The sequence below is a fragment of the Jaculus jaculus genome, chromosome X (assembly GCF_020740685.1).
Source record: "Jaculus jaculus isolate mJacJac1 chromosome X, mJacJac1.mat.Y.cur, whole genome shotgun sequence".
Classification (NCBI taxonomy): domain Eukaryota; kingdom Metazoa; phylum Chordata; class Mammalia; order Rodentia; family Dipodidae; genus Jaculus; species Jaculus jaculus.
Window position 1 is genome coordinate 105,426,988 of NC_059125.1, and position 27,871 is coordinate 105,454,858.

Genomic DNA, 27,871 nt, shown 5'->3' on the forward strand with positions numbered 1-27,871 from the left:
TAGCTTTTATACTTTCTGTTCCTTTGTACCTCAATGTCAGTTCCTTTAAACTGTCCTACCTCTAGGATCGCCGTGAGTTCAAGGCCACCCTGAGACTCCATAGTGAATTCCAGGTCAGCCTGGGCTAGAGTGAGACCCTACCTTGAAAAACCAAAAATAAAAATAAAAAAATAAACTGTCCTACCTATGCAGAAGTTGTCATTCCTATTTCATACCCCTAATCAGTTTTCAAATAATTATAAAATGTCTCACTTTATATTTACATTTGCTTCTCTTTCTCTTACTAGTCTGAATTTTTTTCAAGGGCACAGATTCTACTATTTAGTAAAGTATTTAGAAAATACTACAAGGTAGTTTTGTTGAGAACTGACAGCAGCTAAATAAATTGACTTTCAACAGTGTTTTTCTTTAGCAAAAAAGGCTTTAATAAAAAGTAATTTCAATATTTAATTAGAGAATATGGAACTATGCAGTATTTGCATTTTAGAAGTCTTCAAACCATGGAATACACTTCTGGCAACATTTTAGACATGTTAAGAATAGATAGACGGACTTTTATAATGCTGTAAGTAATCTCAGCAAAAGAACTGAAGTAATGATGTTGGTATCAGGGATAGTGGAAACAGTAGGAGATAACATTCAAGTACAAGTTGGGATACCAGTTACTTTAGCAATGACCACTATCTAGTTTATCCAGCAAAGTTATGAAGCTTCTATAGCATTAACAAGTACTTTTATGAGCTCTGAGGATACTAAAATGACTAATGAATCTTTATTATCCAAGGACTTACTCAGTGAAAGGATATATAGAGTTGAAAACTATTAATTGCAGTGAATTTTTTTTTTTTTTTTTTTTTTTTTTAGTTTTTTGAGGTAGGGTTTTGCTCTAGCCCAGGCTGACCTGAAATTTACTATATAGTCTGAAATTCACTATATAGTTTCATGCTGGCCTCAAACTCAAAACAATCTTGTGCCTCTGCCTCCTGAGTGCTAGGATTAAAGGCGTGCACCACAATAACCGACATGAAATAAGTTTTATAATAAATAGTATGTACAGAAAGCATAGAAGGAAAAGCTGTTTAGAGCAGGTTTAAAATGCTTCATGGTGGTAGTGACTTATTAAAAAATGAATTGATAGGTATGGAGAATAGTCTGTTAAGGAAAAACCCTTACAGGCAAGGCAAAGGCATAGAAAGAAGCACGGGGCCCTCCACTTTATGAAGGTGTATGTAGGCCAGAAGTCAATGTTAGGTGTCACTATCTACCTAATTCTTTTGAGACAGGGTCTCATTTGAACCTAATGTTCATCAGTTCAGCTGCCAGTCAGACCCAGGGAGTTCTTGTCTCTGCTTTTCTTGTGCTGGGATTATAGGCACACAGCATAACACATGACATTTTACATGAGTTCTGAGGATCTGTATTCAGCTCTTCATGTTTGCATAGTAAGCACTGAGCCATCTCCTCAGCCCAAGACACCCTTTGGGACTGAAGTAGTTGGATGTTGTGAAGGTGGTGCTTAAAAGATAAAACTAGAGTTGCATAAAGATTGCTTAGAGCTGGGTGTGGTGGATTGCATAGAATAGAGCATACTAAAGAATTGGCTTGTTATTATAAAGAATAATCAAGTGAAGCTTTTCTCAATATTTGTTTAAAAATTAGAAACATATAAACAAGTTAAAAGTATTTTATAATGAGCATACATATATCTAATACTACCTAAAGTCTCATGTTAACATTTTGTTATTCTTGAATTATTAGATATCCATCCTATCCATTCACCAACCCATCATTTTTGGTCTAGTTTTAAGTGAGTTTCAGACATTTGTATAGTTAACCTTAAACATTAATTGAAAGTATTTATTAAGATACTTATGTATTTCCCAGAAATTTTTATAAAAGTATTTAATTTATTTACTTGAGGGGGCAGAAAGAGACAGAGAGTAGGTGTACCAGGGCCTGTAGCCATTACATGTGCCACCTTTTGCATCTGGCTTTGTGTGGGTACTGGGGAATTGAATCTGGGGTCCTTTGGCTTTGAAGGTAAGCATGTCACTGCTAAGTCATCTCTCCAACCTGTTACCAGAAATTTTTAAACTATTTGTTCAGTTTTTCTCCCAACATTATATTTCGAAGTAGGGTCTCTCTCTGGTCCAGGCTGACCTGGAATTAACTATGTATTCTCAGGGTGGCCTCTAACTCATGGAGATCCACCTACCTCTGTCTCCCTAGTGCTGGGATTAAAGGCTTGCACCATCACACCTTTTAGACTTTTTTTTTTAAAGGATATATGCCCTAAAGAAATATAGCTGGGGTCTAATAGTAGTTCTGTTTTCAGCATTTTAGGAGTCTCTATACGGATTTTCATAGTGGCTCTATGAGTTGGCACTCTCCCTCAACAGTATCTCTTGTTTGATTTTTTTTGATGATAGCCATCCTGACCTGAGATGGGATCTCAAATTTGCTTTAATTTTTATTTCCCTGATGGCTAATAATGTCAAACCTATTTTAGATGTATATTGGCCATCTGTATTTTGTTCTTTGAGGACTCTTTAGTTTACTGCCCCCCCCCCCTTTTTTTTTTGTTTTTTCGAGGTCAGGTCTCACTCTGGCCCAGGCTGGTCTGTAATGCAACATGGAGTCTCAGGGTGGCCTCGAACTCATGGCAGTCCTCCTACCTCTGCCTCCTGAGTGTTGAGATTAAAGGCGTGTGCCACCACGCCTAGTTCCCTGCCCCATTTTTTTGAGAAGGTTAATTGATTTTTTTTTTGAGGTAGGGTCTCTAGCCCAGGCTGACCTGGAATTCACTATGAAGGCTCAGGGTGTCCTCGAATTTACAGTAATCCTACTACCTCTGCCTCCCGAGTTCTGGGATTAAAGGCGTGCACCACCACACCCGACGATTTTGGTTTTTTGAGGTAGGGTCTTGCTCTAGCCCAGGCTGACCTGTGAAATCTCAGGCTGGCCCTGAACTCACAGCTATCCTCCTACCACTGCCTTCTGAGTGCTGGGGTTAAAAGTGTGTACCACCATACTTGACTGTTTTTTTTTTTTTTTTGAATTCTTTGCATATTCTAGGTACACTTTCATCAGATGTATACCTGGTGAAAATTTTTTCTCCCATTGTGTTTTTTTTTTTTTTTTTTTTTGGTTTTTCGAGGTAGGGTCTCACTCTGGTCCAGGCTGACCTGGAATTAACTCTGTAGTCTCAGGGTGGCCTTGAACTCATGGCTATCCTCGTACCTCTGCCTCCCAATGCCCGGCTTTCTCCCATTCTTTATTGAATTCCATTTTCATTTCTTGGTTTGACTTTCTTAGTGTCTCTTCAAATTCATTCCCATGTTTGATCATGTCTTTTTAAAATTATTTATTTAGCCTTCTATGGTATTTGTCTTGGTTCTCTTCTATTTCATTCTTTTGCTTATTGAGTTATTTTTGATTTTCATATATTATTATTATTATATATTAACAACATTTTATATGGATATATCATGTGTTGGTGCCCTCTTTTCCTTCATCCCTGCCCCCATTCCGTTGGGGACCCTCCTCAGTGGGGTCACAGGTATTCCCTATGGGGTGGGTTATGCATTGTAGAAAAGTCTACTTCATGGATGAGCTCCTAGGAGTATATTTCCTTCACCCTGACAATGATTATCAAGTTCACCGTGGAAGCAGCACTCTTGCTCATCTCCCCAGTTCTGTGGTTTCAGCTGTGGTTTGGCTGAAGTGCGAGGGGTAGTATATCTCTCTGGTCTCACTATATTTTGAAAAAGAAGATGATTCTCCAACGGAGAGTTAAGCCAGCATAGTTTAAATGGGATATGCATTATTAATTTAGGGAGAATTTGGTGTACATAATCCTTCTTGAGATTTTTATTTTTGCTGGATCAAAGTGGCTAGGGGTTTATGAATCTTGTTTATTTTTTCAAAGAACTAATTCTTTGTTTCATTGATGTTTTTGTTTTAAATTGTTTTCTACTCTGATCTTGATTATTTCTTCCCATCTGGAGCTCTTATGGTTGGATTCTTGTTTTTCCAACGTCTTTAGGTGTCTTTATTATGCATGCATTTTTCATTATGCATTTTTCCATTAAGACTGCCTTCATTGTTTCCCATAAGATTTGGTAAGTTGTGTTTTCATATGTAGTTCTAGGAATTGTAAAATTTCTTTTTGATTTCTTCCACAATCCATTCATTTTTGAAAGTGTTCAGACTCCAAGAGCCGGAGGAGTTCCTGATATGTCTCTTGTTAATTTCTAGCTTAAAGCACTGCGATCTGATATGATGCAGGAAGGTACTTCAATTTTCCTGAATTTATGGAGGCTTGCTTTATAGCTTAATATATGGTCTGTTTTAGAGAAGGTTCCATGGGCTGCTGAGAAGAATATGTGTTCTGGAGAGTTGTGGTAGAAAGTTGTGTCCATTAGGTCTAGTTGATCTATAATGTTGTTGAGCTGTATTATTTCCCTGTTGATTTTCTGCTTGGATGATCTGTCTATTGATGATAGTGGAGTATTGAAGTTCCTGACTATGATGGTGTCTGGCTAAATGTATATAATATGCTCATCAAACTGCCCAGTAACCACTTCTTTTAATGTTCATACTTATATATTAAAGCTACTCTCACTTTTGGTAGAGAACCTTCTCTAATACTTTGTTGAGAATTTTTTCATCTATGTTCATGAGTGAGATTGGTCTCTAATTTTCTTTTTTTGTTCTATCTTTGCCTGGTTTTGGTATCAGGGTGATGTTGGCTTCATACAAGGAGATTGGTAGGATTCCTTCTTTTTCTTTCCTTTTTTTTTTTTTTTGGTTTTTTGAGGTAGGGTCTCAGTCCACCCCAGGCTGACCTAGAATTCATTGTGGAGTCTCAGGGTGGCCTCGAGCTCACAGTGATCCTCCTATCTCTGCCTCCCGAGTGCTGGGATTAAAGGTATTTGCCACCACGCCTGGCTGGATTCCTTCTTTTTCTATTTTCTGTAAAAGTTTAAGAAGCAATGGTGTTAGTTCTTCCCTGAAGGTCTGGTAGAATTTACCAGCGAATCCATCTGGGCCTGGACTTTTTTTTAGTTGGGAGATTTCTGATAACTGCTTGGATTTCCATACTTGTTATAGGTCTATTTAAGTAATTAATCTCATTTTTATTTAATTTAGGAAGGTCATAAAAATCAAGGAAATCATCCACTTCTTTCAGATTTTCAAACTTAGTGAATTATATGTTCTTATAGTATGTTCCTATGATTTACTGAATTTCTCTGGTATCTGTTGTGATGCCGCTTTTATCATCTCTAATTTTATTAATTTTTGTTTCTTCTCTCTTTTTTTTTTTGGTCAGATTTGCTAAGGGTTTATCAGCCTTGTTTATCCTTGCAAAGAACCAACTCTTTGCTTTATTGCTTCTTTGGATTTTTTTTGTTTCTATTTCATAAATTTCTGCCCTAATCTTTATTATTTCTTCCAGTGTACTGATTTTCAGTTTGCCTTGTTGTTTCTTTTTCCAAGGCTTTAAGGTGAAGCATTGGGTCATTTACTTGAGACCTTTCTAATTTCTTGTTTTTCTTTCTAATTTTTTAAAAAAAATTTATTAGCATTTTCCATGATTATAAAAAAATCCCATGTTAATTCCCTCCCTCCCTCCCCCTTCTTTCTTTTTTTTTTTTTTTTTTGGTTTTTCGAGGTAGGGTCTTACTCCAGCCCAGGCTGACCTGGAAGTCACTATGGAGTCTCAGGGTGGCCTCGAACTCACGGCAATCCTCCTACCTCTGCCTCCCAAGTGCTGGGGTTAAAGGCAAGCGCCACCACGCCCGGCTTCTTTCTAATTTTTTTTTAAAGATGTATTTTATTTATTTATTAGAGACAGAGGGAGAGAGAGAGAGTGAGAATGGGCACATCAGGGCCTCTAGCCACTGTGTAAATGAACTCCAGATGCATGCACCATGTTCATAAGGCTTATGTGGGGCCTGGAGAATTGAACGTGGGTCCTTAGGCTTTGCAGAAAAGGACCTTAACCACTAAGCCATCCCTTCAACCCCTTCTTTCTAATTTTTTAATATAGGTACTTAAAGCTATAAATTTCCCTCTTAGGACTGCCTTCATTGTGTCCTAAAGGATTTGATATATTGTGTTCTCATTATCATTTGACTCTATGAATTTTTTGATTTCCTTCTTGATTTCTTCATTGACCCATTCATCACTTAGTATATTGTTTATTTTCCATGATTTTGTGTATGCTCTATGGCTTTTCTTGATACTGATTTGTAGTTTGATTCCATTGTGGTCAGATAGAATGCAAGGAATTATTTCAATTTTCCTGTATTTGTTAAGATTTGCTTTGTGTCCTAATATATGGTCTATTTTAGAGAATGTTCCATGTGCTCTGTTTTTTTCTTGCCGGAATGACCTGTCAATTGATGAGAGTGGGGTGTTGAAGTCACCCACTACAACTGTGTTTGGTGTTATCTGTGACCTTAGTTCTAATAGCATATGTTTGATGAAGTTGGGAACCCCCATATTAGGTGCATATATGTTTAGGATTGTAATGTCCTCTTTTTGGAGTGTGCCTTTAATCAATATAAAGTGAGCTTACTTATCTTTCCTAACTAAGGTTGGACTGAAGTCTACCTTGTCAGATACTAGGATAAGCAACCCCTGCTTATTTTCTAGGCCAATTTGCTTGAAACACCGTTTTCCAACCTTTCACCCTAAGATAGTGTTCATCCTTTCTAGAAAGGTGAGTTTCTTGGAGGCAACAAAGTGAAGACCCAGTCTGCAAACCTATCTATATGTCTTTTGGTTGGGGCATTGAGGCCACTGATATTAAGAGATATTATTGAAAGATGTGTATTTATTTTTGCCATTTTTTTGGTAGTTCTTCCAGTTTTACCTTTGCTCTCTTGTATTAACTAGTATTTGAGTATGGTTTGTTTTTTCCAGGTTTCTTATGTGTGCTTTTCTTTCTCTTCAGCATGGAGGATCCTTTCAAGTATTTTCTGTAAAGCTGGTTTTGTCTTCAAATACTCCTTTAGCCTGCTTTTTTGTGGAATGCCCTTATTTCTCCATCTATTTGAATAGATAGCATTATAGGATAAAGTTGTTATCTTTCAGAACTTGGAAAACTTCACTCCATGCTCTCTGGCTTTTAAAGCTTGAGATGAGTAATCTGCTGTGATCCTGATGGCTAGCCTTTGTATGTAACTTGATCTTTCTCTAACTGTTTTCCATACATTTTCTTTGGTTTGTATGTCTGGTAGTTTAATTACAATATGCAAGGAGAGCTTCTTTCCAGTTTTTGTCTGATTGGTGTTCTAAAGGATTCCTGTATCTGTATTGACATTTCTTTCCCAATTTGGGGGAAGTTTTCTTCTATGATTTTGTTGAAAATGCCTACTATGCCTTTGGAGTGAAATTCTTCTTCTACTATATCCTGAATTCTTGTTTGTTTGTTTGTTTATTTATTTATTTTTAATTTTCATTAGCACTGAATTCTTTAAAAAAAAATTTTTTTTTTGAGGTAGGGTCTCACTCTAGCCCAGGCTGACCTGGAGTTCACTATGGAGTCTCAGGGTAGCCTTGAACTCACAGTGATCCTCCTACCTCTGCCTCCCAAGTGCAGGGATTAAAGGCGTGCGCCACCATGCCTGACTACCCTGAATTCTTATGTTTGATCTTTTCATAGTGTCCCGAATATCTTGAAATTCCAATTCATACTGTGCTATAGTTTGTTGTTCTCTTTGTTGGACAGATCTGCCAACTGGTCTTCTAGTTCTGTCCTTTCCTTCATCCATTGTACTGGTGAGATTTTCTACAGACTTTTTCATTTCATTGACTGTATTCTTCATTGCTAGTAATTCTGACTGGTTTTTCTTTATTATTTGTTTCCTTGTTTATGTCTTGTTTTGACCTCTTTATTTAATTAAATTGATTTCCTCTGTCTTTGATTCCTTTGATTTCTTCTTTGACTTCTTTGAGCATATTTATAATCATTCTTTTGAAATTTTTCTCAGGGATTTCCTTTAACTCATTCTCACTGGTGGCCACTTCTGATGCATTAATGCTTTTTTGTGGATTTATAACATTTTGATTTTGGTGTTTCTTGTGTTACAATGTACATATTTTTGCATCTTGGATTAATTTAACCCTTGGATTTTCTAATTAGCTGCAGTATTATTAGATATATCAATCAATCTGATGTTATATATCTTCATGGTAGGAGCTTAAGGTGCTTGGTGTGGCTCTTAAGGCTCTCAGAGTATCTACAAAAGAGACCCTTGATGTTGGGTTTGCCTGCTATGAGAGTATTCACATAGGCTGAGTGGAACAAAATACAGGCAGATTCTAAACTTTAATTAAACAATGCACACATTCAATGAAAAACAGCACAGAGTATTTATGCAAGAGTAGCTATTATGACAACCAGATCCTCTAACAAAGTCACAGTACCTTAGGATGTGTGTTGCCCCACAACCTTAATCCTGTCAACTAGGAGGTTTAAGATTTCTGGTCTATTGAGGGTTCCAAGTCAGCTTTTGACTGAGACCCTTCCCTAATGAGCAACAGAAGAGGAAATAAAGCCACTATAAATCAGGGAACAACAAATAACAAGCCCAAAATGTAGGCTATTTAAGAATGGCAAATCTGACCATCCATTAGATTTAACATATAACTTATCCTGATATGGAAGGTGCAATTAGGACTTCGGATTCAAACCTATATACCAGGTTTATTTGGTGGGTACTGACCTGGTGTAATCCCAGTTACCTTTTGGGATGATTTTGGTCTCAGTTATGCTGCATTCCTCATTGGGTCCCTCTTTGGTGTGCTGTGTGGGTTCAAGTAGGCAGCTGCGTCACTGGATTGCTGCTCTGGTCGTGGTGCTGTGTGCTGTGAGCTCTCTTCCCCAGGACTCTGGTGCTTGCTTTTGCTTGCGCTGGCAGTGTTGGGAGGGTAGGCTGTGGATGGTGGCTCTAGTTCTCCTGCTGGTCCATGTTATCCTATACCTCATGAATTGCTGCTTTGTTGGCCATTGTGGTCCTGCCTTGATGTTTCTTGAGTTTGTGAGGAGCTCCCGTGTGCATGGAAAATAACCTCACCTGTCTTTTCCTGTGGCTCAACCTGAGCCTTACCAGCTGTGGCCCCGTAGACCTGGTGCTGCCACTGCTGGAGCCACTTGTGCCTGCCTATGTGGGTTCTAGATGCTCTGGATTTCTACTACTTCTCTGCTGCTGTTGGCAATTTCTTACACATGTTACTTTTTAGAAGAAGAATGCATTTTGCTGTTTTATTTTGGGGGGAGGCTTTTTCTCCCCTAGGCTGCTGTGGCGTGGTTCCTACACCACCATCTTAACCAGATGAGCCTAGACTTCTATCTTAGAATATTTTTATTTGATACAGGTGGGGTGTAGGTGGAAGGTGCCAGAGCCTCCTGCCACTGTAAATGAACTCCAGATACATGTGCCACTTTGTGCATTTGGCTCTTCATGGGTACTGGGTAATCGAACCTTGGGTCTTTAGGCTTTGCGTGCAAGCACCTTAACCACCGAGATATCTCTCCAGCTCTAGACCTCTTTAATATTTTTATTGGCAAGGAAAGAGAAAGGGTGGGGAACAGGTGTGTCAGAGCCTCCTGCCACTGCAAATGAACTCCAGATGCATGCACCGCTTTGTGCATCTGGCTTTATATGTTTACTGTGGAATTTAATCCAGGCCATCAGGCTTTGCCAGCAAGTAACTGTAACCACTAAGCTATCTTTCCAGTTTCTAAATTAGACTTCTTAAAAGGTACTCATTTTTATACAATACCTGGCTCATCACACAAGATACAGAATTTCAAAAAACAAATTCCTTTGTTTTTAAATTTAAGAACATATTTAGTCTAGATGCATCATGTGCTGGTACCCTCTTCTCTGCCCTTATTCTGCTAGGGGTCCTCCTCAGTAGGGTTCCTGGTATTCCCCATGTGGTTGAGGATTATGCATTGTGAAAGCAGCTGCCAGTTTTTTTTTTTGTTTGTTTGTTTTTTTGCTGTGGGGGTGGTGCAATATGTGACATCCCAACCTCCAAACCTGTGGCTCTTACAATCTTTCTGCCTCAACTTCAGCAAAATTCTCTGAGCTGTGGTGGGTGTTATAAGTCTACATCAGTGAGCTGTGAGGAGTCTCTGGATTTCTGCCTTTGTATGTGTTTAGTATCCTTAGCATCTGTCTCCTTTACCCTAGTGTGCTGATTGTTAGGCTTACTATGGAAACAGCACTCTTGCTCATTTTCCCAGTTCCTCTGTGGTTTCAATTGGGCCTTGGCTGCCATGCAAGGGATAGTTTATCTCCTTGGGCCTCATTGCCTTCTTTAAATTAAAAATAGATTCTTCAACAGATAGTGAAGTAAGCATATAAGTTAAAGTACATACACATTATTTAGGGAGATTTGATGGATGTAGCCCCTGTTTTATCCAAAGACTAGTGGGAACTTCATATTGTAGAGCATAATCTTTGTCTCCATAGGATTCTGGCCTGGTTCCCAGTTCCAGCTATGGGTTCCTTTTCACTGAGTGGATCTCAGCCAATCAGAAAGCCATGGGTGACTTCCCAAGGCTTTATGCCACCATTGCATTGGTGTGTACATCTTACCAGGATGGTTGCTTCTGAGTAGCTTAGACCCCTGTCTGCACATACCGTTGTTGGCTACTCCCTCCTCCCCACCCCTATAGCTGATGTAGCACTTTCCAACACTACTAGACAGGCTAACTGTCTGGGGTCTGGGCCTCTGGAAGCAGCACTCTTGCTTGTCTATTAATTCATCTTGTGATTTTACGTAGGCCTTGACTGAAGTGTGAGGGGTCGGTTATCACCTTGGGTCTTGTCACTGTCTTCTGAAACAAACAAATAGATTCTCCAATGGAGAGTGAATTAAGCATGGAATAAATGGGATAAGCATTACGGATTTAGGAAGAATTTGATGGATATAGCCCTTGTTTTAGCTAAAGACTAGTAGGAGCTTTTCATTGGCAAGCATAATCATTGTCTCGATAGAATTCTGACCTGGTTCCCAGTTCTAGATATGGGTTTGTTTCCACTGAGTGGTCTCTTAGTGAATCCGAAAGCTACTGGCTACCCACCCAGACTGTGTGCCGCCATTACACTGGTGTGTACATCTTGTGGTCTTGCTTCTGAGCAGCTTAGACCCCTGGTTGTTGCCCATGTTGGCTACTTCCCCCCAGTAGCTCATGTAGCATAGAAAGCAAATTTCTTCTTTTTTTCTTAAATTTTTTGTTTATTATTTATTTATTTGAGAGTGACTGACAGACAGAGAGAGAGAGAGAGAGAGAGAGAGAGAGAGGGAGAGGGAGAGGGAGGGAATGGGTGCACCAGGACTTCCAGCCAGTGCAAATGAACTCTAGACGGCGTGCGCCCCCTTGTGCATCTGGCTAACGTGGGTCCTGGGGAATTGTGCCTTGAACCGGGGTCCTTAGAATTCATAGGCAAGCGCTTAACCTCTAAGCCATCTCTCCAGCCCCAAATTTCTTAACTATACAGCATGTATCAAGAATAAATGTAGCCAGGTGTGGTGGTGCATGCCTTCAATCTTAGCACTCAGGAGGGGTCAATCTTGAGTTTCAGGCCAGCCTGGGACTACAGAATGAGTCAGAAACAAACAAAAGCATAAGTGTAAAGTGAAAGAAAACACAAGACTGTGCATACATATGATCAAAATGTCATATATCTTGTCTCAACCTGGGCACCCAACATTTTGGGACAGAAAATTAAATTGTTTCTGGGCTGTCTTGTGTGTTGTGTTCTCTGGCCACTGCCAGAATTCCTCCACCACCCATATTGTATCAATCAAGATTATCTTCAGACATTGATAAACATCTCTTGGGGTGCAAAATTGCTCTGTTTAAGTGGGATAAGTCGTTAAACTAGATGATAAACTTTAAAAAACATTTTATTTATTTATTTGAGAGAGAGAGAAGTCAGAGAATGGATTCACCAGGGCCTGTAGCCAGTACAAATGACACCTTGCCCATCTGGCTTATGTGGGTACTGGGGAATCAAACCTGAGTCTTTATAGACTCCACAGGCAAGAGCCTTAACCAGTAAGCATTCTATCAGCTCTTTTTCGTTTGTTTTTCAAAGTAGGATCTCACTTTAGCCCAGGATGCTGTGGTGTAAGGATGGCCTTGAAATCTCAGTGATCCTCCTACCTCTGCCTCCTGAGTGAGTGCTGACATTAAAGGTGTGTGCACCATGCCCAGCTTCCTGCTTTAAAAACATATTTATTAGAGAGATAGAGAGGAGGCAGATAAAGAGTGATTGGGATTATAAGCTTTTTGAGAGCAGAAAATGATTTGTTCTTTGTTCCTTCACTACTGCTATTCATAAAAGGCACTAAAATATTTTAAATGAATGAAAAGTGTAATTCTCATTCCTTTCTTCCAAAGGGAGTATACAATTTGGTTTTCCATTACAACACACCAACTCCAAAAGTACCTTGATTATAGATAAACTTTGTCACATGTACTGCTTAGTCAGTCTCAAGTGGCAAAATCAGTATCTACCAGAGTAAATCCTCAACAGTAATTGACAGAGATATAGAGGATATTGTAAATTTTTATTAGATTTACATTAAATATCAGTAATCTGCATTATTTGTTTAGATGAGCTTATGCTACTATTCATAATAAAGATGAATGTGACTAAGGGTACACATTTCAAGTCTTTTGTATTATCCTACTGACACTGCCAGTGGTGTATCACACTGAGTTAAGATGTCTACTTATATAGTGTTGGAAGTATGAATACCCCAGATGTGGTATTAATAAACACATGTTACAAAATAACAGAATTGTGAAGGAAAATGAGTTTCAGAGTCCATAACAGGTATTGTTTTCTCCCCTCGTATCTGGAAGGTTTGTCATACTCTACTCCATAGAATTAAAATGGTAAAAATAGGCAAGTTGAAATCTTATAAAATTGTCATTTCTTTAGAGATGAAAAAAATATCATGATATGGATTTTTATAGTGCATTATATTTTGTGCACATATCAGTTATATTGATTTTATTCATCTTTATAATTGTACTAATGAGGGCTAGAGAAATGGCTTAGCCGTTAAGGTGTTTGTCTGAAAGCCAACGGACCCTGGTTTGATTCCTTAGTACCCACATTAGCCAGATGGATAAGGTGATGCATGTATCTGCAGTTCATTTGCAGTGGCTGGAAGTCCTGGTACACCCATTGTCTCTTTTCTGTATCTGCTTCTCTCTCTCTCTCTCTCAAAATAAAAATAAAATTGTACTAACTAACGTGCTCTGATGGTTTTTGAAAAGTTAGTTCATATAGGTAAAGTGCTTGAAATAGTTTCTGACACAGTATAAGTCAAAATAAGCTAGCTGTCCTATTTTTCTAGAAGACAAGATAACATAAAATAAAAGGATGCTAGAAGTATAGGAAGCCATCAGATTCTCATTGATTTAGTGTTCTTCAAATTATATTGTGAAACATTATGAAGGTTATGAATCCAATTTATTGGGGCAAAAGCAGCCCTTAAAAACAAGAAAAACACCCTGAGGCTATATAGTAAATTTCAGGTCAGCCTGCATTAGAGTGAGACCTTACCTCAAAAAAATTCAAATAAACAAGAAAAAAATTATTGCAAAAATACAAGAGTATATCTTCCATAGCAAATGCAATTATCACTTCATAACATTTAAAAAATTATTTATTTGAGAGAGAGAAAGAGGCCAATGACAGAGAGAGAATGAATGGAGTGAATGAATGAATGAGAATATGGGCATGCCAGGACCTGTAGCCACTGCAAATGAACTCCAGATGCATGTACCATCTTGTGCATCTGTCTTATGTGGGTACTGGGGAATCAAACTGGGTTCCTTAGTTTGTAGGCAAGTGCTTTCACCACTAAGCCATCTCTGCAGGTCCACTGCATAGTATTTTTATCTTTGTCTGTGGAGATGGTTCAGAGGGGAAGAGTGCATGCTGCACAAGCATGAGGGCCTGAGTTTGCACACATGTAAAAAAGCTGAATATGACTGTCTATGACTCTAAACCCAGCACTGAGGAGGGAGGAGACAAGAGAATGGCTGTGGTTCACCAATTAGCAAATCTGACTAAGAAGTGGTAGCATGCATTCCAGGTTCAGTGAGAGTCTAGTTATGGGAAATAAAGTAAAAGAACCATAGAAGGAGAACACTCAAAATCTTCTGTGACCTCTGCATGCATGCATGTGCATGGGATACATATGCATGGTATGCATATGTAACATAAGGCACATACATAAGAAAATTGAGTAACTTCATTTGGGTCTATTCTGTCATTCATTTGGCTACTTTTTTATTCATTTCTTTGAATAGGCAAATTATAATCATTCCGTAGGCTTGAACACTGGAGGTATTCTTATACATTTATCAAGTTCATAAAATTATGAAAGTATAAGAGTTGTGAGGGGGAAAATGAAAGGAAATGACAGGGTGTTAAAGGACTGTGGAGAGTTCAGATGCTGTTTCAAAGACTGGTTAGGTAAACTCTCCAAATATCACCAAGGTAATGAAAGGGCCTGAAGGTACCTGCCTGGGAATCAGAGCAGTACAGCCTTTAGCTAGTACTGTCCTTCAACAGGGCTTGACTTTCTTTCGCTTTCTCTTGACTGCTTTTGGTTTTTACTAAATTACTTCTATATCGAAGGTGAGTTTGATTTGCTTATAATGCTCCCTATTTCATTGGAATGAATAATATTCTCACCAACCAGCATGGCTGTATACACACTATATATATAACTAATAAAAAAGGAATGCTGTCATCAGATCATATCTGAGCAGATATGGAATATGGTTTGATTCATTTACTGTAAGTGAATGGAAGCAAGTTTTTTAAATTCTTTTGTTTATTTTTATTCATTTTATAGCAACAGACAGAGTATGAGGCAGACAGAGAATTGGTGCACCAGGGCCTCCAGCCACTGCAAACGAACTCCAGATACAAATTAAATGATACCCTTTTCTGCCCTTAGTCTTGAGTTTGGGATACTTGGGCATTGGAAAGTTTAATACATTTTTCCCAGTCACTCTTTAAAGTTAAGATTGGACTTTTGACATGTTAGGTTTCCTGTTCTGTTTAGTAACTCACTTTATAAAATGTAAAAGTTCCATTTTAATGCACATTATTGAATCAGGACTTGTTTAACGTATTCAGGGAATGTGATTGAAACTACGTATAACGTTAATATTGATTTTAATCTTAGCATTTAAAAATCATTGTCAAGAATGTCTCTGTTAGGTACAGCTTGTATTTTATTGTATTTAGATTTTTTAAATCACTTCTACAAATAATACATTCATTAGACATCAGTTGCTGATTACTGGCCTACTTTCATGATTGTAGGACATGTGATATTAACTTAATTGTTCTGCATTTTTTTTTCAGATTCTGCTGTGTTATTCAAATAATGGCCATTATGATTCTGTGTACTCAAAACAATTTCAGTCAGCTGCAGCCATTTGCCAAGGTATATAAAGGCTTTGTAAATATTCGAGTACAATTTCAGATGAGTGGTTGTCAGTCTGTAAGCTGAAAAACTCACTGTAAATTGGATCCTTTGGAAAACCTATATGCTCCCGTGTTACAGATGTTTTATCATTGTTATGAAAGTCTTTTGATAATTTGGTTCTCTTTCTTCCTTCAGCTATATTGTATGAAATTCTCTATAAAGATGTATTTGTTGTGAAGGAAGAAACGTTGAAAACTGCAGTTGAGTTGTTTCGAAGTGGTTCCAGGAGAAACAGAAACAATGCTCTGACTGGAAATGTAGAAGCCCATTCTGATCAGAAAAGCTCAACTCAGGACAGGTAAGAGTGGGGTTTCCAACTATATGATAGTCATGTTTTGTGCTTCTCTGAATTATCATCTGATAGTGGAAACACCCTAATTAGAGATCACACACACATGTATTGATAAATGTTATTTTAGGATACATATTATTTTGCCAAAGGAATATATTCTATTGTTAAATGTTCAGATTTTAGAGGTTCTGGTAAAAATCACAATCCAGTTTGTTTTGTTAGAAGAGACTTTAGAATGAGTTGAATGTTTTTCGAGTTTTTTTTTTTTTCTTTGATGTAGAGTCTCGCTGTAGGCCAGGCTGACCTGGAATTCACTATGTAGTCTCAGGATGGCTTCAAACTAACAGTGATCCTCTTATCTCAGTCTTACTAGTAGCTTGTATTAAAGGTGTGCACCACCAGCTTCATATTTATTTTTCTTTTCACAATTTTTATTAACATTTTCCATGATTATAAAAAATACGCCATGGTAATACCCTCCCTCTCACCCCACACTTTCCCCTTTGAAATTCCATTCTCTATCATATTGCCTCCCTATCTCAATCATTGTACTTACATATATACAATATCATATTTTATTTAGAAATTACTCATTGTTTATTAGATTGTTTTCTTTGCCTACTGTTCCAAAATTTGAGGTCAGACTGGACCCAGGAATTTGTTTTTTAAAAAAAATTCTTCTCAAGTATTCTGATGTAGGTAATGTATTGGCCATATGTTCAGAGAACCAGCTTTGTTATTTTGAAATGCTAGCAGATTGAGTTATTACTTGATACACACATTCAACAAGTATAAAAATCTTTCAAACAAGCAAAGAAAAGTCAGGAGGTTTTGAGTGTCTACCTTTAGTTTGTGCTCTGGGGTTTTAGGACTGGGGACATGGCTTAGCGGTTAAGGCGCTTGACTGCAAAGCCAGAGGACCCAGGCTTGATTCCTCTGCATCCATGTAAGTCAGATGCACAAGGTGGCACATGTGTCTGGAGGTTGTTTGCAGTGGCTCGAAGCCCTGGTATACCCATTCTTCCCCCCCCCCCCGCCTCTTTCTTAAATAAAAAAATATTAAAAAGACACTGGATTTTAGATAAGTTGAGTGTTGTCTTTCTGATTCTTAGTTCTGTCTAGAAATTAATGTTTCTTACCATTCAGATGTTTTAGCCTTAGTGTTTTAGTTCTTTTTGTTCAACATTTAATGTTTGCATACTTTTTCATTTTGATAGGAAAGAGTTTTTTAAAGCTTTTTTGGGACCATAGGAGTGACAGTCATTTTATCAGAGTAGACATAACTTCATTTTTTACTGATTCCTTAAGAACTTCAAGTTTGTGGTAGCTATATTAGTAGGAAGGTAATATTACCACAAACTGCCAGCTTTAAAACAACACATCGATGTTAGGATTTATGTAGTTTAGAAAGCTTGGCATGGACCTTCTGCTAAGGGTCTCACAGGCCTGAGTTCTTGACTGAAGTTTTTGGGGAAATATACAATTTCCCACTCATATACAGATACTTGGTGGTATGTATTTTCTTCTGACTATAGGAATGATAGCTTCAGTGGTTTTTTTTTTTTTTTTTCCTCTGGAAAGTAGGGAAGAAGTACCTACCTTCTGTGCCTTTACTCGGTTGGTGAACATAGTTGCCTATTTGCTTGCCAGTAGCAGGGGAGAGAGAAATCATTAAGGGATGTATTGCATTTTTTAAATCATTTATTTGCAAAAGTTATATATGATTAGAAATTAACTGGAGAATAGAACTTCAGAAGTTGTGAGTTAGGAAATGGGATGATTAGGGATTCTTAAAATTGTATTTTCACAGGTGTTAAGAAATATAGGATTTAATCTGTTAAGTAAGTATTTTGTTGCACGTGCTTGGAAAGGAACCATAAAACTATAAAACTACTTTACTACTGGGTGGCAGCATAGTTGTTAGACATGAGGAAAATAACTACTGCATTTACAATAAACTCTTTGCTTTAATTCTTTTCAATTAGGAATGAAGAATATGGTGCCTGCTGCAATATTGAAAACATACCACAGGGCTGTCACCAAAGAACAGAAGAATCAAAGGTTTGATATTTTCAAAGATAAATAATTTTTATACTTTACTCTAAAAGCATAGTCATAGTTAAAATTAGATAGTTCTAATTATATGTGTCTTGGGGAGGATTAGGTCATGTATTTGTGAAATTCTACCTGTTCAAAAGTATAAAATGTGAACTGTGAATTTTCATACCTAGGAAGTTTTTAGATTTTTTTCAAAACCAACTCTGAATACTTGAGAAACTTTAAAAGCTTTTACTTTCAAGTTAACCATTTGTTATAATCATATAATATTTAGCTTATAATTAATTTTCTGATGCTAAGGTTGCTTTATTTTCATTGATATTGGCTTATACTGATCCTATTCCAAGCAATTAGGTGCTATATCCATTCTCTTATGGTTGAAGAAATATGGAAAATGTTAGTTTCTTTTTATTTTATTTTATTTTTTTGGTTTTTCGAGGTTTTTTCTGGTCCAGGCTGACGTGGAATTCAATATGTAGTCTCAGGGTGGCCTCGAACTCACAGCGATCCTCGTACCTCTGCCTCCTGAGTGCTGGGATTAAAGGCGTACGCCACCACGCCCAGCTGGAAAATGGTACTTTCTGTGTAGGCATAAGTAGGCTTTAAGTTTTAGGATAGTAGAAGAGTATTACAAATCCTATTACAATCTCTCTTTGTGCTCTAAGTGCTGGTAATTACAGGATGCTATTTAATATGGTGAGATTCTAGGAAAACAGAAGAAAAATGGTATTGGAAATTATAACAGAATGTGATAAGACAAACTTTTTTTTTTTTTTTTCTTTTTTGAGGTAGGGTTTCACTCTAGCTCAGGCTGACCTGGAATTCTCAGGGTTGCCTAGAACTCACAGCAGTCCTCCTACCTCTGCCTCCCAAGTGCTGGGATTAAAGGAAGATAAACTTTTCAAATACTTGTAGGTGACTTTAGGATACACAAATACTTGTACATATCAAGATAGCACTTGCTGAATATAGGGACAAAGTTTCTAATCCTGTTCTATGTTACTTCCATGTGTTTTGGGTTATAGGTTGCTCAAGACAGTAGTATTTCTCATTTACTGTCTAAACTCTTAGATTATTTGGATTTTGTTCCTTTCATCATTCAGTTAAACAAAATGCATGGTCAAATTTATAGAGGTAGTTCTTATTAAAGAAAGAAAAGTAGGAATACACATAGTTTTAAAAGAAGAAAAGAAATAGTTCTTTCTCAGAAGGAAGAATTCAAAGATGGTGGGTTTGTAACATGACTATTTTTGTTTAAGGTTTCAGAAACTCCACCAAGGATGCTGTTCCCTTATAAGGTTCTGAAAGCTCTGGATCCAGAAATCTATCGTAATATAGAATTTGATGTTTGGTTGGATAGTAGAAAAGGTAATGAAATAAAAGTAGGGTGCTTTTTTGTTGTTGTTTGTTTTTTATTTATTTATTTATTTATTTTTTAACATTTTCCATGATTACAAAATATATCCCATGGTAATTCCCTCCCTCAGTAGGGTGCTTTTGAGTTCTGACACATGTAGGACATAATCTTGAAAGTTGTTTCTTGGGAGTTGCAACAAATTTAATTTTGTAATTGTTTTCTTTTTAACATCCTACTATCATTTGTCTTCTTACTCTATGTGTGATTTAAATTAGAAGGCAGAAACAAATGGGTTTAGTTGAAAAGGGTTCCTTTAGAGCCAGATGCTTATCTGAGACTTCAGTTAGCAAAGATTTTGTTGGGAGAGCCTCTAGATAGATAATCATAGGAGTACCAGAGACTTTTAGAAACAAGTTCATCCCAAGTGGTCAGAACTGTGAACAAGATCTGTCCTTCCACCTGTTTGGTCTGTATGGTAAGGAATAGCCCTTTCACTTTTTAAATTTTATTTTTATTAGATAGGGACATGCTATTATGTAAACAGCACATGTTGGTGCCATCCTCTCCCCCATCCCTATCCTTTTTCTGAAGAGGCCTTCCTTCTTGGGGATACAGGTGAACCAGATGGGGATTGTGGGCCATGCATTGTGGGAACAGCATCAGTTATGGGGGAATAGACAATGTCTCTGCAAAATGTCCCAACCTTTTTTTCTAGCAATCTTTCTGCCTCCCTCCTTTGGCAAAATAACCTGAGCCTTGTTAGGTGCGTTTTAAGTCTAGCTCAGTGATGGGCTCATAGGAGCCTCTGGATCTCTGCGTTGGTAGGTGTTGAGTGTCCTCAGTGTCTGTCTCTATCCCTTGTGCTGATATCAGGTTCAGGAGAAAATAGCACCCTTCCTCATTGCCCCAGTTCCTGTGTGGTTTCAGCTGGGGCTGTGGTGAAGTGTGCTGGGTCATTTTATCTCCTCAGTTCCAGCTCCCATCTGAAAAAGAGAAGCAGAATCTCCAACAGAGAGTGAAGTCAGCACCAGTTAAATGGGATAACCATTAGTTACAGAAAATTTAAAAGGGTGTAGACCCTCTTCTTGTACCAAGATTAATGTGTTTGACATTGGAAAGCAAAATCGTTAACTGGATATGATTCTAACTTGTTTCCCAGTTCCAGATATGGGTTCCTTTCTACTGAGCAGATCTGTTAGCCAATCTAAGAGCTGTTGGTTATCCACCAAGGCTGTGTGTCACCATTGGACTTGTGTGAGCATCAGCTAGGTTGTTTGCCTCTGAGTAGCTTACACTTTGAGTTGCTCAGACAGATGTTGGTCACTTTTCCCCGGTAGCTCATGTAGTGCCTACCAGTGCTATATGTAGCCCTTTCATTTTTAAATGGCAGAAAAAAGCCAAAAGAAGAACGTTACATTGTGATACATGAAAGTGACCTAAATTTCTAATCTCAGTATTCTTATGATGTTTAAAAGTAGAATTTGCTACTTTTTTGTTTTTGTTGGCATATATGTATGCAGTGTGCCTGTGTATATATTTTTGTGGGCACACGTATGTGAGAGTACAAGCATTTGGAGGACAGAGGTTGATATCAGGTTTCTTCCTCTCACTTTATTTCACAGCTCTGTGATTTGGCTAGTCTAGCCAACCAGTTTGCCTCATGGATCACCTGTTTCTGCCTCCTGAGTACTGGGATTACAGGCAGGCTGCTATACCCACCTGCCATTTACCTGGGTGCTGGAAATCTGAACTCTGATTCTCAGACTTGTATAACAGGCACTTTATCCACTGAACCATCTCCCCAGATCCAGAATTTTAATACTTTTAATTTTTTATAAATACTTTAAAAACATTTATTTGAGAGGGGGAAGTGGAAGAGAGAGAGAGGGAGGGGAAAGGAAAGATTGGACATGCTAGGGCCCCAGCCACTGCAGATCTCCAGACACATGCACCCCTTTATGCATCTGGCTTACATGAGTCCTGGAGAATCAAACGGAGATCCTTTGGCTTTGCAGGCAAATGCCTTAACTGCTAAGCCATCTCTCCAACCCAAAGGTAATTCTTTTATTTTTTTCATTTTCTTGGTGTTTCAGCCCAGGTGGCCTCGAACTCATAGCAATCCTCCTACCTCTGCCTCCCAAGTGCTGGGATTAAAGGCATGCACTACTATGCCTGGCCTAAAATTTATTTATTGATTTTTTAAATATTTTGTGTATTTTTATTTATTTATTTGAGAGTGACAGAGAGAGAGAGAATGGGCGCACCAGGGTCTCCAGCCACTGCAAACAAACTCCAGATGTGCACGCCCCCTTGTGCATCTGGCTAATGTGGGTCCTGGGGAACTGAGCCTCGAACCGGGGTCCTTAGGCTTCACAGGCAAGTGCTTAACTGCTAAGCCACCTCTCCAGCCCTAAAATCTATTTTTAATTTTAGTACTTTTAATACTGTTTGGTCCAAGAAATCTGTAATTTTATCTCTTCTTTCGAAGTAAGTTCATCAGACTAGGCCTTAAAGTACTGCCTAAAATAAACTTGCAATGTGTCATATTCAAGTCTGATCTTTGGTGAATCAAGTATAGTTAATTAGAATAATGTTAATGCTTTATCTGCCATAGTAGATCTTTGTTTTAAAAATGTACATATAGGGTTGAAGATAAGGCTAAGTGGATAAAATGCTTGCTGCACAAGTGTGTTTACCTGAGTTTGGGTCCCTAGCACGCATGTAAATGCTAGGTATATTTATGTTCTTATAATTATAGTGCTGAGAAGGTGGAGATAGGATCACCAGAGCTTGCTGCCTAGCTTGTCTACCTGAATCTGTGAACTCTGGGCTCACTGAAAGATTAAAAACAAATAACAAGGGGAAGTGTGTGTATGTGTAAGGGAGGGCTCTTACAAGGAGATACATAGTGTTATTTTCAAATTGTGCCTTTTAAGGGTAATATGTATTTATACCACTTTGTATCCAGCTTTACAGGCATGCTACAGAAATGAATCCAGGCTGGCAGGCTTTAGAAGCAAATGTTTTAGCTCCTGAGCTATCTCCTCAGCCTTCAAATGTCTTTTTAGTGTGTGACCAAATCTGAGATGAGAGTCCCTGTTTCCACTTTTTTTTTTTTTTTTTTTTTTTTTAATTTAATTTATTAGTTTTCTTTTCAGTAAATACAGGCAGTTTGGTACCATTATTTAGGCTCATCTGTGATCTACCCCCTCCCATTAGACCCTCCTTATTATTGAAAATGGGTCGTGCATTGTGGAGTTAGCCCCCAGTTATTAGTATGATAAATGTCTCTGAAAATCATGACCCAACATGTAACTCTGACATTCTTTCCGCCCCCTCTTCCGCAAGATTTCCCTGAGCCATGTTGGGTTCATTTTTGGTCTGCTTCAGTGCTGAGGTGTTGGGGGCCTCTGAGGCTCTGGCTCTCTGATTTGGTAGGAGTTGATTTTTCTCTGCATTGATCTCCTTCCCCTTTGTGCTGGTATCCAGTTCACAGGAAAACATCACCCTTGCTTATTTCGCCAGTTGTCCTTTTTTTTTTTTTTTTGAAGTAGGGTCTTACTCGAGCCCAGGCTGGCCTGGAATTTACCATGTAGACTCAGGCTGGCCTTGAACCCACAGGATTCTTCCAACATCTGCCTTTCAAATGCTGGTATTAAAGATGTGTGCCACTATGCCCAGCCACTTATCCTTTTTTTTTTTTTCTTAAAGCACAAAACTGGCACAGTGACCACAGAATGTACCCATCAAAAGTATTGGCATGATCCTTTTGGATCTTTACCTGATGTTGATAGCATTGGTAAAAGCACTTTGGCAAGTTAAAAAATTGAATGATGTAAAATAAGAAAGGGATTAATTTAAATGAGCTTTTAATCTTGTTTCTCTTTTAATAGAACTTCAGAAATCGGATTGTATGGAGTATGCTGGGAGACAGTACTATTTGGGAGACAAGTGTCAGGTTAGTTCCTTCTTTAATCAATTATTTGTTTCTCTCAAGATTATCTTTTTAGTCATTAATGTGAATGAGTCATGAAATTAGGCCTGATGATGCATGTCTATAATCCCAGCACTCAGGAAACTGAGGTAGGTGGATCACACATTTAAGGCCAGGGTGAGCTACATAACTATAGCAAGATTTTGTTGGAAAAAAAATGTTAGGTATGTAGCTCAACTCAGTGGTTGCCTGGGTTTGATCCCTAACCACAGAACTGGTATTGATCAAGACTTTGACAATTTTTAAAAAATTTTTTGTATTTTATTTTTTCTCATAATTAGATATAAAACAGTTTGTGCTTCTTCCATTGACCTATAGTAGCAGTCTTGATCTAATTCTAAAAAAACAAAACAAAACAAAAAACTAGACATTGAATTATTTGGGGGAAAAGTTGTATTTTCATTTGGTCAAAGATTCATCAGCAGATAGCACTTTATATATTAATACGTTTTCCTAAAGTTGTATCAATGTACTTTCTTATCGTTCAGGTTTACCTGGAATCAGGTGGAAAACATTATAACGCTCACATTCAAGAAGTTGGAAGTGACAAAAATTCAGTAACAGTTTTCATTGAAGAATTGGCAGAAAAGTAAGAATCTAATAATTTTAAGTGACTAAAATCTTGAGCTCGTGGTGCCTTTTCATAAAATTAAATTGTGAATTAACAGACACTAGTAAAAGAAGCAGATTTTTATTTTCTGGCCTAATTATTTTGAATTAGTAAAGCATCTGTTGAAGTATGAAATTGTAATATAGGTGTCCCACATGAAAAATTGCAAATTTTAGACACTGGCCAAATTATTTGAATTAGTACACTAGAATTTTTGTGTAAAACTATCCATAGTAATCTGAAAACTGGTTTGCTGAGTTTCTGCCAGTATCAAGAAAAGTTGCTCAAGTTCTTTAATATTTTTTTTCTCTTTTTTTTTTTTTTTTTTTTGGTTTTTCGAGTTAGGGTCTCACTCTGGCTCAAGCTGACCTGGAATTCACTATGTAGTCTCAGGGTGGCCTCGAACTCTCGGGGATCCTCCTACCTCTGCCTCCCGAGTGCTGGGATTAAAGGCGTGCGCTACCACGCCCGGCTTCCTTTAATATTTTTAACAAACATCTTTTGAAAACACAATGAACCTAGTCTCCTAAATTTCTCATTCAGTAATTCTGAGATGGGGCCCAAGAGTTTGAATTTTTAACAAGTTTCCATGTGATGCCAATGCTATTGATTAAGCTCAAGATATATTAAACCAGGGCTGGAGAGATGGCTTCGTAGTTGAGACACTTGCCTGCAAAGCCATAGGACCTAGGTTTGAGTCTCCAGGACCCATGTAAGCCAGATGCACAAGGGGTTGCATATATATGGAGTTCATTTGCAGTGGCTGGAGGCCCTGGTGTGCCTATTCTCTCTTATCTTCCTATTTCTCTGTCTCAAATAAATAAATTTTTTTTTAAAAAAGATATTACTAGTTCATGCTGACTTAATCCAAACATATTAAAGTAAAATTTGCTCTCATTTAGCATGTCCATAGAGAAACAGTTAAGGAGAGTTGAAACAATAAAAGCTCTTGATTTTTTTTCTTTTGTTCTCTTTGGTACTGAGGATTGAAATTTGGCCTTGCATTTGATAGTCAAGCACTTTACCACTGACCTCTATCTCCAGCCCTTTGATTTTGAGATAGGTTCTTGTTAAGTTGTTGCAGCTGGCCTAGAAATTTTAGTCCTATATATCACAGATCTTGAAATCCACGTATGTGTCATTTGGCTTGGGTAGAGGCTCTAGATTTTTGAGGCAGGGTTTACTATAGCCCAGGCTAGCCTCTAACTCATGGCAGTCCTCCTACTCACACTCTGGTGAGGCTGTTTTGGCACATGCTTTCAAGATTGTAGGCAAGGGAAAAAAATAGGAGCATGACAGCCCACTTACTTGCTCCTTAAAAGTTCTCATCTTTATTTGTATGTGTGTGTATGGTGTACATGTATGTATCCTTGTTTGTATGGGAGGGAGTATGTCCGTGCACATGTGTGCATGTACATTTTGTTATCTTTCAGAACACTGTATACTTCATTTTGAAACAAGGTGTCATTGGTTTGACTATCATCAATTAGGCTAGATTGACTAGCCAGCAAGGCCCAGGGATCCCTGTCTCCATCTTCCCAGCACTGTGATTATATGTGCATGTTGTCATGCCTAGTATTTTTTTAAAGTATTTATTTAAGAAAGAGACATAGAGAAAGAGAGAGAATGGGCATACTGGGGCCTCTAGCCACTGTAAAACTCCAGATGCATGCCCACTTTGTACACCTGGCTTTATGTGGTATACTGGGGACTCAAACCTGGGTCCTAACCTGGGTCTTTTGGCTTGGCCAGCAAGTGCCTTAACTGCTAATCCATCTCTCCGGTTATATGCCTAGTATTTTTACATGGGTACTGGGACTTGAATTCAGGTAGTCATACTTAATCTCACTGAGCTTTCTCCCCAGCCCAAAGCATCTATTTTTTATGGCTCACAGTTAGCGGCTTATATAGCTAAACCTGATGTGAGTGGATTGTGAAAGAATTATGATACTCCTTCAAGGAGGGCCCTGTAAATCTTTGTGAGCTAGTATATCTACCACAGTCTTTTGGATATAACAGGTGCTATAAACAGCTTTGAAATTCTACAAACTAGTTTTTATTTTTATTTTTATTTTTATTTTATTTGCAAGCAGAGAGAGAGAGAGAGAGAGAGAGGAGAGAGAGAGAATGGGCGCACCTCCATCCACTGCAAATGAACTCAAGACACATGTGCCACTTTGTACATCTTTATGTGGGTACTGGGGAATCGAACCTGGGTATTTTGGCTTTGCTAGCAAATGCCTTAACCATTAGGCCATCTCTCCAGCCCAAAATGCTTCTTCTTTATTTTATTTATTTGAGAGAGAGAGAGGGAGAGGCAAATAGACAATGAGAATAGGCACGCCAGGGACTGTAGCCATTGCAAACGAACTCCAGATGTATTGCCACCTTGTGCATCTGGCTTACTTGGTTACTGGGGAATCGAACCTGGATCCCAAGGCTTCATAGACAAGCAATTGCTAAGTCTCTCCAGCCCTCCCCCCCCCTTTTTTTGGTTTTGTTTTTTAAGGTAAGGTCTTGCTCTAGCTTAGGCTGACCTGGAATTTACTAAGCAGTCTCAGTGTGGTTTCAGACTCACAGTGATCCTTCTACTTCTGCCTCCCCAGTGATGGGATTAAAAGTGTGTGCCACCATGCCCAGCTAGCAGGTGATTTTATTGAGTGCCATCCCCCTCAATTTTTCAGGATACTGAAAAATTTCCCACTGGAAGGCTGGAAGGTTTTAGAAGCACCCGAACCCCAAAGGTCATCTTTGTGTTTCCCATAGTCCAGACAGAGGAAACTTTCTGTGCTGCTGCCAGGCCACGAGCTTCTTTGTTTGCTTGGATGTGGATCCTAGCACAGCACCTGACACTCAAAATATTACCTTATTTTCATTTATTACTTAAATTATTTATTTATTTATTTATTTATGAGAGACAGAGAGAGAAAGAGGCAAGGGAGGGGGAGGGATAATGGGCACGCCAGGGCCTCCAGTCACTGCAAACGAACTCCAGAAGAAGCATGCACCCCCTTGTGCATCTGGGTCCTGGGGAATCGAGCCTTGAACTGGGGTCCTTAGGCTTCACAGGCAAGTGCTTAACCGCTAAGCCATCTCTCCAGCCCATTTTCATTTATTGATAAGAGAGAGAGAGAGAGAAAGAGAGATGGGTATGCCAGGGCCTCTAGCCACTGCAAATGTACTCCAGAAGCATGGTACAAACTAGTTTTTATGTGTTCTAAGCCAAAAGAATTCAAATGAACTGGTAAGCTAATATGAACAGTTAAAGAAAATTTACTTGAAAATGAACCAGAAGGAATTCGGGGGGCTGTGTACACAGAATGAGAGTTAACTTTTTGTTATAATTGATTCATAATATCTTTAATTTTAAGGCATGTGGTTCCACTGGCTAACTTAAAACCAGTTACCCAAGCGCCATTTGTTCCTTCCTGGAGTGGCCTGCCAAGTCGCAAAGGAAGAGGTGGCCAGAAAATAAATGGAGGCTACTTGCCAGAAATGGGTTTGTATTCTAAAGGTGTTTCTTTTATTTTTTCTTTGTAGCAACTTCCCCTCCTTTAAATTTATTTTTATTGGCATTCATTGAATTAGTATTTCATAATGTTGTGTTACAAAAAATTTTTGTTTCCCCTCTCCATCCCCTTCCATCCTCCCCCATAGCCTACTTTCCACTTATATGTCCTTTTGCCCCCCTTCCCCTTATTATCTCTTGTGGTCTTCTATCTTGATTTATAGTCTATGCTTGTAGTTTCTTTGACTTAACAATACTATAGCTTTAAAGGTATTTCATATGTCCTGTTGTAGAAAATTTCTTTTTTTAAAAATTTTATTAGCATTTTCCATGATTATTAAAAAAATCCCATGTTAATTCCCTTCCCCCACACACACTTTCTCCTTTGAAATTCCATTCTCCATCATATTACCTCCCCATCTCAATCATTGTACTTACATAGATACAATATCAACCTATTAAGTACCCTCCTTTCTCTTCCCTTTATATCTCCTTTTTAA

General features: G+C 38.2%; 1 protein-coding gene across 1 annotated transcript in view; it reads left to right on the forward strand.

Moving 5' to 3' along the window:
* Positions 1 to 27,871, forward strand: part of Alg13 (ALG13 UDP-N-acetylglucosaminyltransferase subunit) — a 79,621-nt gene that overhangs the window by 24,828 nt on the left and 26,922 nt on the right. Inside the window, 7 exon segments of the mRNA XM_045140354.1 lie at positions 15,429 to 15,510; positions 15,688 to 15,850; positions 17,830 to 17,905; positions 19,162 to 19,270; positions 23,153 to 23,217; positions 23,742 to 23,842; positions 27,235 to 27,362. Coding sequence (XP_044996289.1) covers positions 15,429 to 15,510; positions 15,688 to 15,850; positions 17,830 to 17,905; positions 19,162 to 19,270; positions 23,153 to 23,217; positions 23,742 to 23,842; positions 27,235 to 27,362 — 724 coding nt within the window.